Source organism: Corapipo altera, unplaced genomic scaffold (genome assembly GCF_003945725.1).
Source record: "Corapipo altera isolate COAL_440 unplaced genomic scaffold, ASM394572v1 76, whole genome shotgun sequence".
NCBI classification, from domain to species: domain Eukaryota; kingdom Metazoa; phylum Chordata; class Aves; order Passeriformes; family Pipridae; genus Corapipo; species Corapipo altera.
In genome coordinates this window covers 1,221,720-1,240,479 of record NW_020884964.1, presented here as the reverse complement: position 1 = coordinate 1,240,479, position 18,760 = coordinate 1,221,720, and the positions used below count along the sequence as shown (strand labels likewise).

General features: G+C 44.3%; 1 protein-coding gene across 2 annotated transcripts in view; it reads right to left on the bottom strand.

Moving 5' to 3' along the window:
• The window catches only part of LOC113957311 (phosphofurin acidic cluster sorting protein 1-like), a 61,355-nt gene extending 42,629 nt beyond the window's left edge, over positions 1-18,726 (bottom strand). Inside the window, exon 1 of one of the 2 annotated variants that reach the window (XM_027664665.1) lies at positions 18,608-18,726. In XM_027664665.1, the coding sequence (XP_027520466.1) occupies positions 18,608-18,699 (92 nt within the window). In that variant the 5' untranslated portion in view covers positions 18,700-18,726. The remainder of the gene's footprint in view (positions 1-18,607) is intronic. The other variant, XM_027664664.1, reaches the window with a different exon arrangement.
• Positions 18,727-18,760: the final 34 nt, after the last annotated feature.

Genomic DNA, 18,760 nt, shown 5'->3' with positions numbered 1-18,760 from the left:
CTTTTATCAGTGAGTAACAAAACTTGGGCTGGTGTCAAGCCATCTCTGAAATTTATCACCCTTTTTGTGAAGTACGTCAAGAGGGAGATTGATGGACTGGAAGAGAAGCTGGCACACTGCAGAGAGAGCATGGAAAAAGTGGATCTTAAGCTGCGCAGGGAGAAGCTCAGTCCTGAAGGAAGGTATTGACGACCATCTCCTTTCACAGCTGTGGCTGTGCACTTCAGCTACTTGTTGCCCTGCTGTAGTACTGAGCAAGGGCTCTTGAAAGAGTCTAGGGTTCCCTATGATAAGACTCTCTTCCCTCAGCTTGGAGCTTACTTGGGGAACTTGCTGTGTGAGAAGTTCAGTCATACATGGAGACAGCTTTATCTTCTTAGCAGCCTGACTCCAACCTGCACCACAACCAGACAAGCAGCGCCCAAAACTTGCCACTTCATTTGCAGATCTGACTACTGGCCTACTAGGAGACAGCTCTGTCAGTCTGGCAAGGTTTTGCTGCACACCATTGATGAAGCCTTGCCGAAACTGCATGAGTTCAGTCGGGAGATGTGCAGCAGCTACTACTGAGGGCCAAACCAGGCTGGGATGCAACTGCAGAAGGGACTGAAGGAAATTATCTGTGCCTGTGTTGCACATGTATCTGGATGTAGGGATGCATTGACACACTGGTTTTTCTTGGGAAAGCTAAGAGGGACAATCCCCCTAAAATCTGCCACTGCCATAGAGGTGGCAACTGTTGGCTTCTAGAGCTGGAATTCAAGCAAGGACTTTGGCCTGGATTTTGTAGCAGATAGAGGCAGAACCTGCTTTCTCTTGAGTGTGAAGCAAGAGATCCTAAATCTCCCAGATGATTCTCAAATCTCTCAGTTTGTGGACATTCTTTCAGTCACCTGAGATTAGCTCAGTTGGTTAGAGCTTGGTGCTGTTAACACCAAGGTAGCGGGTTCAATCCCCATAGGGACCATTCCCTTAAGAGTTGGACTTGATGATCCTTGTGGGTCCCTTCTAATTCAGAATATTCTGAGAATTAAAAAAGGCTACACAGCTGAAAAAGTGCCTCAGACATTGGATGCAATTCCTTGTCACAGACAGACAAAGCAGCAGCCTGATCCCAGGAGTAATTCCTCCAGCAACACAGTGTTTAACATTCATTTACAGGAGCTGTAAATGAATTCAACATTTGCAAAGTTGAAATTCAACAACTTCAAAGTTATTGTTGCATTAAACAGCACCAAAATCCTTACACTTAGAAGCAACTTTTTGGAGAGCTCTGATTCCCATCCTGAACAGCTCTGTCTGGATCCAGAGATGGCTCCTCAAGTTGTTGCCTAGAAATCATTTTTCTTTCCCATAACAAAGTATTAAGTAGGAGAAAGTTTCCCTTCCCAACCGTAAACTCCTGGTCTATAAGTCTCTGACACATAGCCAGGGAGCTTCAAGATGTTCTTCAGAAATGGGGACACTTATCACAGAATCATAAACTGGTTTGGGTTGGAAGGGACCCTAAAGATCATCTAAGTCCAACCCCCCTGCCATGGGCAGGGATACCTTCCACTAGACCAGATTGTTCAAATCCCCATCCAACCTGGCCTTGAACACTTCTGGGGATGGAGCATTCAGAACTTCTATGGGCAACCTGTTCCAGTGCATCCCCACCTTCAAAATAAAGAATTTCTCCCTAATATCTATTCTAAATCTACTCTCTTTCAGTTTAAAGCCATTGACCACAACTCTTTGAGTGTGATCATCCAGCCAATTCCTTATCCACCAAGTGGTCCATTGATCAAATCCATGTCTCTCTAGTTTCAAGACAAGGATGTCAAGCAGGACAGTGTCAAATGCCTTGCACAAGTCTGGGTAGATGACATCAGTCACTCTTTTCTCATCCACCAGTGCTGTAACTCCATCATAAAAGACCACCACACTTGTTAGGTATGATTTGCCCTTAGTTGGGCATGTTGGCTGTCACCAATCACCTCATTTCTCTTGTGCCTTAGCAGAGTTTCCAGAAGGACTTGCTCCATGATCTTGCCAGGCACAGAGGTGAGACTGACCAGCCTGTATTTCCCTGGATCTTTCTTTTCTTCCTTTTTTAAAAACGGGGTTTGTTTCCCCTTTTCAGGTCAATGGACGTTTCACCAGAATGCTACAATTTCTCAAATGTGATAGATAGTGGTTTAGCCAATTCATCCACCAGTTCCCCCAAGATCTGTGGATGCATCTCATCAGGTCCCTTGGACTGTGCACCTTCAGGTGCCTTAGATGGCCTTGAACCTGACCCTCTCCTACAATGGGTGATTCTTCAGTCTCCCAAGCCCTGCCTTTGCCTTCTGCAACTCCGGCAGTGTGGCTGGATCACTTGCTGGTGAAGACAGAGGCAAAAAAGTCACTGAGTACCTCAGCCATCTCCATGTCTGAGGTAACCAGGTTTCCCCATGGTAACCAGGTCTCCCCCTTCCCTCTGGAGAGGGTCCTCATTTTTCCTTGTCTTCCTTTTATCACCAACGTACCTACAGAAGCTTTTCTTGTTGTCCTTGATGTCCCTGGCCATGTTTAATTCTACCAGGGCTTTAGGTCCTTTAACCTGATCCCTGGCTGCTTGGACAACTTCTCTGTATTCCTCCCAGGCTTCCTGCCCCTGCTTCCACCCTCTGTGGGTTTCCTTTTAGTGTTTGAGTTTGTCCAGGAGCTCCTTGTTCATTCACACAGGCCTCCTGCCATTTTCACCCAGCTTCCTCTCTGTTGGGATGCATCACTCCTGAGCTTGAATATCAACCAGCTTTCTTGGGCCCTTCTTCCCTCCAGGGCTTTATCCCATTGTACTCTACCACCCAGACCTCTGAAGGGGCCAAAGTCTGCCCTCCTGAAGGCCAGGGCAGCAAGTCTGCTCTGCGCCCTTCTCACTGCCCTAAGGATCTTAAATTCCACAATTTCATGGTCCCTGCACCCAAGGCTGCCCTTGAGCTTCACATTCTCCACCAGCCCCTCCTTGCTGGTGAGCAAAAGGTCCAGCATAGCACTTCTCCTCCTTGGCTCCTCTATCACTTGGAGAAGTAAGTTACTGTCAACGCATTCCAGAAACCTGGATTGCTTTTGCCCTGCTGTGTTGTCCCTCCAACAGATGCCAGGGTGGTTGAAGTCTTCCATGAGAACCAGGAACTGTGAACATGTGGCCGCTCCTGTCTACAGAAGGCCTTATCAGTTCAGTCTTCCCAGTGGTGTGGCCTGTAGCAGATCCCTACTATAATGTCACCTATCCCTGACATCCCTTTAATCCTGACCCTTAAGCTCTTGGTTGGTTCCTCATCTATTCCCAGGCAGAGATTCATGGACTCCCTCTGGTCACTGACACAGAGGGCAACACTCCCTCCTTATCTCCCCTGCCTGTCTTTCCTCAAGGACCTTTCCTCAAGGACCTGCATCCTTCCAACACTCCAGCCATGAGCTACCTCTCTATGAGGTAAGTTACCATCATCCACCCTCACAACCTCACAGCAGGGCACAATTTCAAGCATCCTGAGTGTGTAACAACATGACCTGCCTGTTCTGCTGCATTTCAAGAAAACAGCAGAGCTTTACTGCACATGAACATCTGCACAACCTGCCCACAGTCAGTTCACATGTCAAATGCTCAGCTGGTTGGTCATCTAGTGGGCTTTTCCATTCCCTGAGTTCTCCTCCCTGGCATGGGCCTCATCACTGTGTTAACTGAACCCACAGACTTAATACCACATTACCTGCTGCAAGGTATTTCCAATTAAAGTTTGAGACTTTTAGGTTGTTCTATATGGAGTAAGGAGTTGGACTTGATGATCCCTGTGGATCTCTTCCAATTTGGGATTCTATGATATTTGAACTGTAAATGCCTCTTCTATCCTAACACACTGTCCTACACCTGAAGCATGTGAACCAACAATCCTACAAAGGCCATCAGAGCATCTATAGGATTTGCTTCACACCATGGTCAGCCACACTTTCAGGCAACTTCCAGAAGGGCTGCAGATAGCTTTTCTTTTCTCCATATACCCAGGCAAGAAGCAACTGAGAGGAAATCATGGTAATCTGCTTGAGAAAACTTGCTTGTTTTCTAATACATAAAATTTATAATTACCCAGCCCACTGTTTTTTCTAAAAGCAAACAACGGGAGATAATATGTCTAGTAGATACTTTACAGATAGTCTACGTGCCCCTTCCCATCTCTTCTGGAAAAAAAGGAGGGAGAGAAGCTGCACTAGAAGATGTTTCTTAGCAGGAAGGAGTAAAGGCAAGGGGTGTTCATCCCCAGCAGCCCCACTGTCTGTAAAGCTGGCATTTCTCCCCACCGACCCACCAACTGACAAAATGCCTTAGAAAAGACTGGAAAGCTGGCAGATTGTCTCCTCACACTGACTAACCCCACCCAGATTCATATAAGAGAAGATGGAAGTCAGCAACCATGTATGAAGAAATCAAAAACATAGCATCTTTCCAGCAGCCAAGTCTGGATTTTTATCAGACACTCTTCTTGCCCTCCAGCAGAGTTGCTGCTACCTCTGAGGAGTTCCAAAAAGGCAATGCTCTTCTACAAAGGGGCAGCTTCTCAGCATCCATGCCATATTACTCCATTCTCCTTTGTATTGGTGAGAAGACTAACTCACAAGAGAGAAAACAACTGCCAACTTATTCCCTGCTAGAAATGTCAGCTACTGGGAATTAGTTCTGGATTTGCACTCGAATTCATACTAACCAGTAACGCTGAAGACCATGTCCAGGCAGGCTTTTCATCTGCACTCCCAGGGCACAACAGAGTATTTCACACACTGCAGTCATACCACCTTATGCTTGCTGTAATTCTCATGTGTTACTAAATGGCTCACACTACAGGTGATTTAGTAAGGCAGTAAGAGACTGGAAGTCTGCCAAAAGCCATTGAGAAACAGCTTGAAATTCATCTCAAAGGACAGGAGGGAAAATTCAGCCATACACCTCACAGTTCAGTTTTCTCAGTTCTGTAATAAAATAGGTGCCTGAAGAACAACCTAGCACTCAACACGCTTGTTACACTCTGGAGCTGTGGCCTCGGAAGCTGCCTGCAGTTAGGAGCAGGATTTTATATCCAGTTTTGTCACTGGATGCAGCCCAGTAATTCACAGCATAGAGATAGATCTGATTCTAAAGCATATGCTTTAGGAGCATCTCACCCATTTCATCTAGTAGCTGCAGCCACAAAGAAACATATAGCTTGTCCTGACAGAACATTCCTTATTCAATTAGACACCTTCCTTCAGAGCAAAATCTGCACACATCTTCAAAATTAGATCCTTGCTCTTTAAGGGGAAGCAAGCTGCTAGATTTGCTATTCAGAAGATGACAGTTCCCAAAAGCATAACCTCTGCAGGCAAAGTAAAAAGAAACTGAAGCCTGCCTTAAGAATCATAACGCTTTACAAGAAATCTCCTATTATCAATGCAACAGAAATCACATGCCAAATTCTGCTAGGGCAGAGAAGGAAGATAGACAAGGAAGAAATACCCCTGTGGGTCCCAGGCAACTCTAAATACTTTTGTTCTCAGGTGTGTCCACATGGAAAAGAAGGTTCTTTTCCTATTCCATAATATCTCAAGGCCTTTCACTAGAGAAGAAAAAAAAAAATCATATTTACATCCTATTTGTTGTGTACCTGCATACATACTATACGAGAGCTTGAAAGGTTCACTCCTCAAAGAACAGCAAGTGTAAATCAGAGAAAAGGAAGCATTCAGTTTAGGTGAATTTGCTCTAAGTTTGTCTTCTGTTGAGGTAATTTAATGATAGTAAAAGAGTGTGGTGAAACTCAGCATAAGCAATAAATCCTTGTGTTTCAGGCTGTGAATCTTAAGACAGTATGTCAAAAACAAAGTCAGGAGATCCTAGATTGGCAGTGGCTGCACATTCACAGCTTTAAGTGCAACACAGCACAAGACTGAAAAGCTCTTTTGAATCAGTCGTACACAACCTCATACAAATTCCTAAGCCTGAAAAATATTTGCAATCTTTTTTCACTGGCCTGGTCATTTTACTGTCAGGTCAGTAGCAGTTGCCACTCCAAACCATCTGTCATTACCAGACCTACTCCAAGAGTAGTTTGTTCAGGAGATGCTTTTCTTCCCGAATGTTGAAAGCTGTCCATGCACAAGAACAAGGTCACCAGGCATAAAACAGACTCCTTTCCCTCAACAACACTTCTATCTAATCCCAAACATTAAGGCTTAATCCTTCAAAATATTTGTATAATAGCTGAAATATGGGAAATCTCAAGGTAACACAAAACCTGAAAATATAAAGGGAAGAAAATTAACAAGTGCAAAACACTTGGCTTTCACCCAGCCCCACTTGTCCTTTATATAATCTAGATGTTGTAGGAAATAGTGAAAAGATTGAGAACTATGGGAACCAGAGAGAGCATAAGCAAACGGCACAGGCTTGTGTTCCTACTGTGCTGACAGTTGTGATACAATTATACGATTAGTGACACAGTTGCACAGTGTCTTCGAGTTCAGTAGGAGAGAAGAACAGAAATTCTCCATTTTTGCCCCCTCTCCCTAGACCTGCACCAGAGACATGGACAACACCAGCCTGCAACTTCTTTGCTTTAAATGGATTTATTGCTTTTCTAAAAGGTAGAGCACTTCTGTTCCAGGAGAAGGGAGGATGAAAAGCAACAGCAGAGCACAGTGCAGGTGTAATGTCCAGGACAAGCATGCTGGTGGAGCCAAATATTCTGCACAGACATGTGCTTCAAAGGTAGCATTTCAAATACTCTCCATCACCACCCCTCATCACCAGGTATCATTCAGAGGCAGCAACTGTCACTTGCAACCCAATGAGCATCCTACAGGTTGCACACAGCTGGCACTCCGAAGAGTTCACAGGCACGGGGAGCAGCAGGAAGGACTAACAGTCACATCACCTCAGCTCAAATTCAAAGACCTTCTGCAGCGCATGTATTTCCAAAGTGTCCTTGATAAGGGAGATAACTTTTCACAGAGGTCCAGTTTTTGTCTTTCAGGGGGGCAGCGGGGAGGGTGCACACATGCACATGTTTCAGTTACATGCCCAAAGAGCAACAGATGTTCTACAGAATAAAGACCACATATTTCGTGGGGAGATTTCCTACTGGAAAATAAGGGAAGAAGAAGTTGTTCAAAAGTCTCCTTTTGGGCAGCCTGATACTTTCTCAGCTCCAGAAAGAAACAAGTTACTTACAGCTTGATTTCTCATATCTAGTCAAGAAACAAGAGCCATGACACTCAAAAGGTACCTCTAAAAATCCCTATATTGACACCAAAAAATCTCTTTCTTTTCTTTTTTCTTCTCTTTTTTTTTTCTTTCTTCCTTCCTTCTTTCTACAAGATTCCTGTTTTTTTAGCATTTGTTCTTCTATCTGATGCTTCTGAGAAAGTCCCCCATCTTGCTCTCTGTCCTACTGCTTAGACAGAGAAACCATATCAGATATGAATTCACCTGCACTGTTGACAGGGGATCAGGACTATCAACTCAGGGATACTTCTAGAGAGCTATCAGCAGCAAATGTTTGTTCTGGATAACAGGAACTGAATTCTGAAACTTCACATGCTTTACTTATACAATAAAATATAATTAGTGTTAAATTAGTGTAAAACAACATATAACCCTACACTTGATTTTCATAATCTCTTTTGGAATGCTGTGCTATCACAAGGAAGTTGTTCTGTAGACCTGGACAGTTGAGGCTGTAACCACCCTGGAAGAGATCAACACTGAACACTTCTAACCTCAACAGAAAGTTTGTTTGGCTTGAAATCACACCTACTCTGAAGGAAGAGACCATGGAGCTTCTCTCACACAAATCTTGCCTGCATTTTAAACCGTGATCTATTTAGTTTTACCTTCTTCCTGAAGAGAGTTCCGACACTGTGCATATCTCACAGTCAGCTCTCCTTGAAAAGTCATTTACTCTCATAGTATTAGAAAAAAATAGGCTGTAATTAAGCAGAGTTATTAATCTTTTGTCACCTGGGACCTGAAACCTACTCATATTCACGTCAGTAGAAGTGTTTGCCACTACAATCAGGACTGCACCCAAGTGCCTCATCATTTCTCAGAAGAGAATATAAGAACTTCTGGGGGCCAATAACTGTTCTGCCTTCTGTTCACAGCAGTGTTTAGCTGGGATCTCACCACTTCTGCCACCCCATCACCAACCATTTTGCTTTTCTGCATCTTGCCCAAAGAACACCATTTCCCTGTCACATGCACAAGCTGCCACAGTCTACAGCCCACTTTCTTCCATATCTCACAGGTCTGCTAGCTGAGAAATAGAGGAGAAAGAACCATGGCTGAAGAGGTAGAGGTGGTGTTTGGAAAATGTTTTTCAAGATTCCTCTTCTCAAGAGCACAGAACTATCAGGATTTGTTCAACAGTCTCCAAAAGACACCTAAATCTTTGAAGGAAGTCTTTCCTTACCTACAGAAATGGACAGGACGCAAATTTTGGGGCCAGCTGTTCTCATGCTCCTTGGACAAACTCCAGGTGCTCATCACAGTTTCTTCAGCTAATGGTTAAGGCACGGGGAGGTTCAATGATTTCCTTTACAGATGCCACATCCCTGTCTGCAAAGGTACAAAACCAAGACTTCTCTCTTCTAAGTGGGGTCCAACAGTGTTACGATTAAAGTATGGCTGTAATTGGATTGCTTACTGTAGTAACACACAATAATCAGGTTAAGAGATTTCCTTTCCCTCCTCTTGGCTAGGCTTTAAGTAAGCAGAAGTTACAAGGTAGGTGGGCGGCTGTTAAACCTTTCCTCCTCCAATTGCTTAAGAAAGGTGTTTAGGGTTGCTAATTTTGCCTCCTACTCATTGGTTTAAAGGCACATTTACCTATGCAGGGAGCAAGTGCACCTTGCTGCACAAACAATGAATGAAACAAACTCCTTCAAATCAATCTCCTAACTCTGCATCCTTTCACATCATATACCCCCATGGACCACTGGAAAGATCACAGCTGAAATGGCATAGCCTGAAAATGCACTGTTCTCTCCCACCCCCATTCCTGCACTTATATCGGCTCTTTCTAGGCTGCCCTCTCTCCTCCTTTCCCCCTCCTGATTCTCAGTACCACCCCACTAAAAAACCACAACAAACCTTGAGGATGGTTGAGAGTTACCGCCACAGCCCACCCAGGTACATCAGCCAGCAAAGGGGGGATTGGAAGACAGCCAAGTTCTCCATTAAAGGTACCTAACTGGACCACCAATCTCCCTCTAACCATTGATTTCTATGAAACATGGTTCTTTGAGACAGTTGCCCTTGACAAGCCAGTACAAAACTGGGCAAATGGATCAGAAGTTGAGAGAGCTGGACAAACATTGCGTACTTTCCTGTGTAAAGCTACAACTCGCTGGTTATGTTGCTCACAATACTCAAACATTGGGGAAGGGGTAACAAAAAAGAAAAAGGAAAAGCAATTGAGGACAAACCATACCAAACAACTGTTGTCCCACCATGTGCTCGGGAGAGTTGCAGTGACACAACTACATGACTTGGGTCCTGCTACAGAGAGACTTCATTGCTCTTGGCAGGAAGCAATTTAGATTCCAGATCCAGGCAGAGAAGCAAGATTTAATCTGCCTCTGCCACATTTTAACTGTTGCATGAATTGCTTCGTCTCTGCTTCCCCGACCCACCTTTTATCCAATACACGGAGTGAAACCCCCACCCAACACGCAGCGTTTCATTGTAGCACATCATGTAGCACCTTCCACACAAGGAGATGAGACTGCCATAGCCTCCTGGCACCTCCTGGCACACAAGCTGAATTCCAGATAATAAGCCCATTGTCAAGAAGCATCTCCTGAGGAAGCACTAGGATCTACCCAAACAGCCTGTCCCAGCATGCACAGCATGCTACCCAGCCACACAGCCATCAGCCCCTCTCATGTTCCACTGCAAGCTATGCAGATATTAATTGCCTCTAACAGGAGCAATGTTTTTTCTCAGCGGAAAGAGCTCTTAAAACCTCAGCAGCAAGTCCAAATAATTTTCACATACTGCTCCCCAAACCTTAGTCCAGATTCCACCAGTTCCCAGGGGATTCCCAGCTGGCAGATGGGACAGCAAGGAAAACTCTGCTGGGGATCTCGCTCTTAGGTGGTGTCTCTCCAGTTGTCCCTTTGCAACTGCACAGTCACCCTAGCTACATTCAAGGAGAAGGGAACACTGCAGCAGGGAAACATGCATGGAAAAAAAGTGGGGAGAGCAAGAACATGAGTCATAGCTGTGGCTTCAGGGAGAGTAAGGGTTATTTGAACTAGAAGAGGAGCAAGTAATTTCAGATCCTGGATCTGAATCTAAGCCTCACTTTAGTATCTAAACCGCAAGGTCATCTTTCTGCTCTATTTTCAAACAAGTTACTTGTTTAACAAAGAGCATGTGACCAAATTCATTGCTGATGCATAACAGCCTGCCTAGAAACGTTAAAAAGAGCTTACTAACCAATCCACAGGTCAGTGGTAACATGCTGCAGTGAACTTTTAGAATCATTTTTCCTAGGCAAAGAAAGGGTACATTACTTGGGAAACATCCCATTTTACCTGGTCATTGCTTTACTTAAGATCACTGTGTTAAAACTTCCAGCTATTCACTTGGGATCTACCCAAAAGCCACCTAAGGGCAGACAGAAGAGAAGTGGAAGTCTGCAGCAGCACATTGAACTTGCTCATTTTAGCCATTCTGAAATTAGGCATCAGCAACAGTATGGCTAATGTCACAGAACTTTCTTCACAAATGTAACAGACTGAAATTTTCGTCTCCATGTGCAGCAGAATTGCTGCACCAGCTGTCCCCAAATCCAAGCCTGCTTTAACAAAAGATGCTGCAGTGCCAGTTTCGCTGAGAGCAGCAGTCAATGGCTGCAAGGTGCAAATGCACCACACCTCCATGGAGCCACAGCACTAGCAGTCTGCCATGATACCTGTTGCTAAACAGCTCACTCACTGTGTCTCCAGGCTACAGTAAAATGTGTTAATGAATTAACCACCACAAAAGCGATTACAAAAACACCACTTGCAGCCTTGTCTGCAGAAAGGAAAGCACAAGTGCTTAAGACACAGTGACAAGTACCTTTGAACGAAGTGTGAAAGTGCTAATAGGGATGCAGGACAGGCTACCTTCTCACACTCATCACCCGGCAGAGTTTACTGGGTTACACCTCTAAGTCTGCTGGAGATGTGCCAATGTAGCCAAGCTGGGAAAGGCTGGTCAAGCTGGGAAATGAGGTTAAAGGTAGGTCACTGATACACACTAACTTCTTCCATTGTCCAGACTGTCCTGGTAAAGATCTCCACACACACTGACAAAAAGCAAACATGTGCCACACAGCAGCTTTGGTAAAGCACTGTCTAACAATTTTCCTACTAATGATGAATGCAGAGTTTATGTTTCATTACAGCTTGCTACTTCTGAAGTAGTATGGACACAGGACTCTGTCATCCCATCTACTTCCTCTGCTGTTATCTTAAGCTGGCAAGCACCTAGATCTGAATCCCTGCAGGCTCAAGAACATGGTATATATACCATGGTATGTTACCTCTGGGAAGAGAGTACAGAGGAGGGACTGAAGTGACACAATAACAGTGATACGGGCCCATGAAAGAGACAGTGTCAAACCAGCATAGGCATCCATTTTTGAGGCTTCTTCATAAATGTAAGAAAAACATTAAAAAAACCCCAACCCAACAGTTTAATTCTAAAGAGTTGCACAGTTAAGACTCTTCACTCAAAAGAATGATTCTAACCAAAGCTGGCAAATTTGTGCCATATAAGGTGTACAGTGCCTGTACAATGCAGCTCTCTGCTCAGATCCTTGTGCGTGGAGCAGGATCCTGAAACAAGGGTGACTTGTCCACACTTCCACAAATCAGTATGGCAACAGATAAAATTACCTCTAAATATGTATGAGCATTTCAGCAATACACAGATGAGATGAACACTGTGTAAATGCACAGTAATGGGAATGTTGTCCTTTTGTCTGACTGGAGATTAGGGAGCACAATAGGCAGGAAAAAAGAGCTTGAAATGTCAAGGGACTTGACAAACTTCAGGGAAAAATTTAATAAATTATTCATACACACAGCATGCTGTGAAATCCAAATGGGACATCCAGAGTCTGTTTCTGACAAAGGAGCACACAAGAAAGGAAGGAATACTTGGAACAAGCAGCCTTGAGGATAAGGTATGAGAAGACTGAAAGAAATATCAACTTACGCAACTGTATTTCAGGGGTGCACATACAAGACAGTTCAGAAAGTCTAAAAGAAGAAAGAAGCTGACATTCATTAACAGTGAAAAAAATCTAAAAGCCATTAAAAACAAGCCAAGCGCTTCAGAAATATAGTTTGTCTGAAAAATAAAAACTATAAAAGAACAAGATGTGGTCACTCCAGCTTCACAAGGAATAGTCTCTAAATTTTGAGAAAAAAAAGCAAACTACTTTGAAAAGAGAAAAATTAAGATTCAGAATGAAAAACTGCTCATTTACAGGTATGCAAGTCAAGACAGAAGCATGGAAAAAACCATGAGAACAGTGCCAAAAATATCCACAGGCATGTGCAGGACTTTTGAGGTAAAGGAACAATGAGAAAAAAGTGAATGTATTGATCAGGCAGAAAATAAACACACTACTAGAAGACAGCTGAAAGAACATGGGGGAAAATGCTAAACGAATACAAAAATATAGAATATAAAAATAAATATATAAATAATGTAAATCTAAACAACACATCTAAATAATACGGATTCAGAGACACTACTTGAACTGTTACTGAAAAATGAGACAGCAGAAGAATCAATGAGAGGCACTGAACAGGCTCTTCTCCCTTGGTAGAGAAAAGGTATTAAAGAACAGGAAAAGAGTAGCAGAACCCTTTTCCAGGAAGTTACTCTTACTCTACCCCTGTTACCATTGCAACAGTACAACACCTAATTGTTAGTGGTTTTCAGTTTTGGAAAGTGGAACTAAAGACATGAGTCCTGCTATCATCTCGAACCATCTATACTGATGAGAATTTAGTTATCATAAATGCAGAAAAACAGTTGAAATACATAGCTGGGCATGGAACCTGGACATTTTTTGTCCAGGAGGTGGTCCCATATGCACTGGCTTTGGATCTCATCCTACTTAAGATATGCTTGCTCTGAAGAATAAGAAACACGATAAGAAGGATCTACAGTGGAAGTTTAAAAACCAGCATGAGTAGGAAAATAAGGAGAACTCAGAAAAACTAGAATAGCAGCCAAAGGACAATAGGAGTTCTTATTTACTAAACAGAATCACTCACTGAGTTAGACCACTTGATACAGAGCAACAGAAAGAGCATGAGAGATGGCAGTGGACAGCATTATAAAGAAGTGAGCATTGCAACAGGCCAGCAGAAAATGCCAGTGTAATTTTGGGCTGTGTGCACAGAGGCTGAATCACACTGCAGAGCAGGGAGTGGTCTCTGTAACCACACGCAATATTTCAGGTGCTTGAACACATTGCATCTCTCCTCCCAGTCCACTGCAATGAGTATATTGAAGTATCCAAACAAAGCCTCATTTACCTAAGAGACTTCTAACTACAAAAGCAGTATCACTTAAGCTGTCTGCTTCACTGAAGGCAGACACAGGTTCCTGCTGCCACATCCCACACAGAGGAGTAAGACACTCTCACTTCTTGTTTCCCAAAACAGTATTCACCAGCTTTGATGTAGTTAAAAAAAACCCAAAACAATCCAAAACAGAAGCACAGCTTCCCCATAAGCTGGGATGCTAAAAGCACAGATAATAACAAAAGGTGTTTGGGAAATAACCTTGTCCATATGCTCATCTGGCATGCTATAAAATGCAGTATGTTTCTCACCTCTGGCTCTCTTTTGGAAATAACTTCTGAAGTCGACTGGAGACATACTTTCAATCCAGAATCATTACACCTTGCAAACAATTACACAAAAGCATCGGCACCGATTTCATCAAAGAACAGATCTGCTACAGGAACCCTGTAGGCTACTGGTGCTCAGCAATTTATTCTTTTGACAGAATAAAGGCCAGGGAATCTCAATCCCAGAGGAGGGTGCACTATACACATCCTACATGGCTGCCAGTAATCAGTCACAAGTAACTGAGTATGCCAGAGGAAGCGGAATGCATTCATGGTGTACTAGCACAATAAGAACAATGCAAGATTTTTGATAAGCCATCAGACAACTGATGTAACACAGCCTAGCTAATGAATGAAACACTGGAAAGCAAGGCTAGGAGGCAGCATGACAGGTACTTCAAATAAAATTAAGCCCTCAGGGAAGCCACTACTAACATTCTGAAAGGAGCACATCCCCCATCAATCATACTGGCAGCGGACATTTGTCCGGAGTTCTACTAATGAGCAGAAAGGAGTAACAGACAGCCACTCAATTATTGTATGCTCAGAAGGGAAACATAACACTGCCAGAGAAGAAATCCCAAACGTGCTCTGCTGCCACAGAGAGCGACAGATAGCGGACAATACATCAGACTTATTATGGCTGCAGGCCTGTAAGCCAAGCCCACAATATTAAGAATAATAAGCAATCTGATGGCTGTTTAGGATATTTTGTTTTCTACATAGGACTAGAAGGAAATCATAATTCAAACATGGCAAATATCACCAGTTATAAGAGATTGTTTCCTTACAAGAAACTGTGGCCTCTCCCAAGCACTCCAGGTCTGAAGCTACTCTGGTTTGTCACGGTATCATAGTATTTTTTGAAGGAACAATCTGGAATCATTTAACTTTCCCAGAGGTGCAACTCTGTAGCTTATCCAAACAGAACAGATTTTGCTGAGGTTGGAAGTTTACAATGAAAATGTCTGATTTACCCAGGAAACCACTCAAGAATATCTCAGGAAGATAAATATATGTTATTCCAGCTGGAGTAAGTGTTTCTTAAAGGGACACCCAGTTTAGAGGCTCTTCATCACCAAATCAGCTTCAGAAAAGGAAACTCTTACATGTTATAGAAAAGACAGGTAATACTCTCTGCTGAGAGTAAACAGACCCCTGAGCCCACAGCAGCCCCTTTGTGAGGCTGCAAGATGCAGCCTCAGGTAGCTGCGCCAGAGAAGAGTATGTTCCTCCAGGCTTTATGGCACATACTGTCACTGCAAGGATTTCTGGACCTCAGGCAAAGGAAACCATGCAACCATCTGCACAAATGAAGTCTTAACCTACTCTCCATGAGTTGTCAGGGTAATGGACACTGCCCAAACAGGAAAATAGGGTTGCAGAGACAAGAACATTGACCTCATGGCACTTCAAAGGATCACCCTAGCTGGCACTTTTGGGATATTTCCAGTAATACTTGCAACAACTGCTCTCATTTCAAGAAGACTATTAGGCTATAACTTTCCAAAACACAAGTTTGCCAAGTTTTAATGATAGGGAATTCAGAGCATCTTCTGAAATTTAATATCCTGAAGGTACACATACAATGTCTCACAAAGTGAGCCCAAACCACATGCATTTCCCTCAGTCAATGCTTTTCTAAATATCATAAGCAGGAGACACTGTGTTCAAGCATAATGTGTGGGTGGCAGCAAGACTTGGAATGTTTGTTTGCTCATGCATTGTACTGAGATATGAGGTACTGTGGATGAAATGGAGTGTATTTGAATCCTTGCAACGCCATTCATAGCATAATCTGTACAGGTACAATCTGCCTGAGCTCAAAATACAGTAGCCAAAATACAACTCTTATCTCTCACCTCTCACTAGAAATACGGCTACTTATCACTGAAATAACATCCACATAACACTGAACACAACAGCTGTGTCATGGAAGAAGTGAACACAATCAAACAATCTTATCTTGTTTCCTAATTAAGAACTCACATTTATGGATGCTCAGATGTTTAAAAAAAAAAAAAAAAAAAGAGCAGTCCATTACAAGAGGTTGAAAATACCACTGTGGAACTAACAAGACCTCAAGCATGTTGGCTTAAATCCATTCACACATTTTTTCAAAACATACTGCCTGATCAACACACAAAACAATGAAAACACAGTTAAGACATTACCTTGATGTAGATGGACATTTTACTTTGGCAAACCTCTAGTTCATTTCTTGCAGTGTTCATACAGTGAAAACTTGCTACTACCTTAATACCCTTAATTTCATAGTATTTATTTGCAAGGCATCACAATTTATTTGCAAGGCACTCCCACCTCAGAACACTCTTATGAAGACTTCTGCTAGGAAGTGAGTGGAAGTTAAGACTAATTGATTGACTATTTTAACCAAAGCATGCTTCACACCCTGCAGCATGAATTAATCAGGCTTAAAATTTCCTCAAAAGGCATTGTGATGGGAAGCCAATAATCCCTACCCCAATGGGCAGCCTAACTGAAGATGCAAAGTGCATTTTGTTTGGTTTCCCGGTGTTTACTTCCTTCTGCCTCTGCCCAGAAAATTCAGCTCTGCCTTCCCTGAAAACCACTTGAGCCAAAGGCATCTGGATCTAGGCTATGCTCAGTCAGTTCATAGGAAGGTCATTAACAGGTCACAGATCTCTCTCAACTTGGATCTGAAATAAGAAAGACCCTGCAGAAGGGATGATACTTTCATTCTCCAGGCCATTTGCAAAAATAAATGTGGACTTAGTTCAGGGACATATTCCTGATTCAGCAGGTAAAAACTTCCATTATGGCCAACAGTTGATCTTAGAAAGCCAAGACATCAGACATCTTACAGTCATACTACTGGACTGTTCCATGCACTGGGACTTTTACTTCACAGTGCCTGTTTTTACTGGCCCAGACTGTCTCCGGTATCCTGAAGGCCTGGACACAACCTCTGAACTGTCCTGCATTAACAGCCAAGCACAGAGCAACCCCACAAAAGTTAATCCAGCCTAGTATCACTCCTGCAACAGCCAGAGCTGCATCTGCAGAAAATGAAACACCTAAGAAGGAGCACAGGGACAGCCAAGACTTGCAACAGAGAGTTCAGAAAAAGAAGTCATGTTCTATAGCATTAAAACCAGTGCAAAGTTCTCCTTTCCCCAGATATGCATAAGGATGTAAAAATTGAGACTACCCATGGATAAGAAACAGAGAAGCCCGAGGGAGAAGCATGATTGCCCTTGAATGGATATTATTTTGCCACTGCTACCACCCCCAAAGCACAGTAAGACCAGAGACCACCTGTGCTGGGCACTGAGACAGTACAGCAGAGTTTCTGCCTTGAAAAAACAAATGTCAAAACTAAAACATTATACAAGCACATCAGTAGAGGAAGAACATAGACAAACAATAAGTAAGCACAGTACACAGACACACCATTAACCCAGCTCAGGTTTGGGGCTTGACTTCCCTTTAGTTACAGTGACCACAAATATCTGCCTGACAGGTGCCCATCTGTGACCCATTCACCAAGGAAAGCTTGGGCTAGCTGAAGACTGGAAAACACAGAAGCACCAGTCCCACACTGGTCACTGCAGACTGTGACCACAGGCAGAACTTCTCCAGACCTGCTGACTCAACAGACATGGTAGCACAACATGTTAGAGCCACGGTCTCTGAAGGAAGAATCAGCATCAGCTTCTTCCCATCTTAGCAAATGTTGCATTTGAAGATATTCCAGAGACTTAATTTCAGATTAATTTAACAGAATTTTCCTGTAAACTGCTGTGTTAGATGGCTGCCCCTCTAGCTACCAAGCACACAAAGAAGCTCGTGCATTAGAACAAGCACCTACACAATGCTAATGGAAACTGTCCTCGTGAAAAGATACAGGATTCACTGGCCAAAAACCAGTTCTTCAAACTTTCAGACGGATTACACACCACTTCTTCTCACCCACTGACTTCCTGAATCTGCCCCATAGCTCTCATGAGAAGACCTTCTGATCAGTATTTGATAAGATGAGTGGGCCAAAAGACACCCAGTTTGTTAACACATCAGGCACCTCCTGGCTCCAAGAGAGGTGTTTACAGGCACATCTAGCCTGGACTATACCCTTAACCACAGACTCAGTGATGACATCTATACCACTCAGCTTGTCTCCCAGTTCTGCCAGAGGTACAACTCTGAGTTCAGCTGGCAGCGCAGTGAATCCTTCTTGCTGTTCCCTGTGGTCTGGAGTGCAGGTGACACACTCCCACAGGCTCAGGGATGCCTGGTGGCCACTGCCTGCCTTCAAGGATCCGGCTGTAAGGCCAACCCGTTCACTTAAGGGGCAAAGAGGCAGCTTCCCAAAGCAGCACGGCCACGATGACACACCCCGTTCTGGGATCCGTGGCCATCGCGGCACAGTCGCCAGAGGCTGCAACATGGAGGCAACGCAGCCGCGGTCCGGTGGTGTCCCACCCTGCCCCGCGGTCCCCGGGGCTGCTCCCGCGGGAAGCACGGTGCGGGCACGGCGGCCGGAGCTCGCCGCGCATCAGTCCTTGCTCGGGGACGGCCCTCCCCGCCGCCGAGGGGGCGCGGCCCGGCGGGGCAGGGATGCTGCAGGGCCACCTCCTCGCCGGTCCCGGCCGTGCCCGGGCTCACCGCAGCCCTCGCGGCTGGGAGGGGCGAGGTTGGCTCACCTGGGCACGCAGCTCGGCGCCGAGCGGTCGATCTCCCACGTGGCGAAGAGATTCATGGGCACCGGCACCGGCCCGGGGCCAGCTAACGCCATCGCGGCCGCCGCCCCGCCGGCCACCGCCGGAGGCCCCGCGGCGGGGCCCGACCCGAGCGCG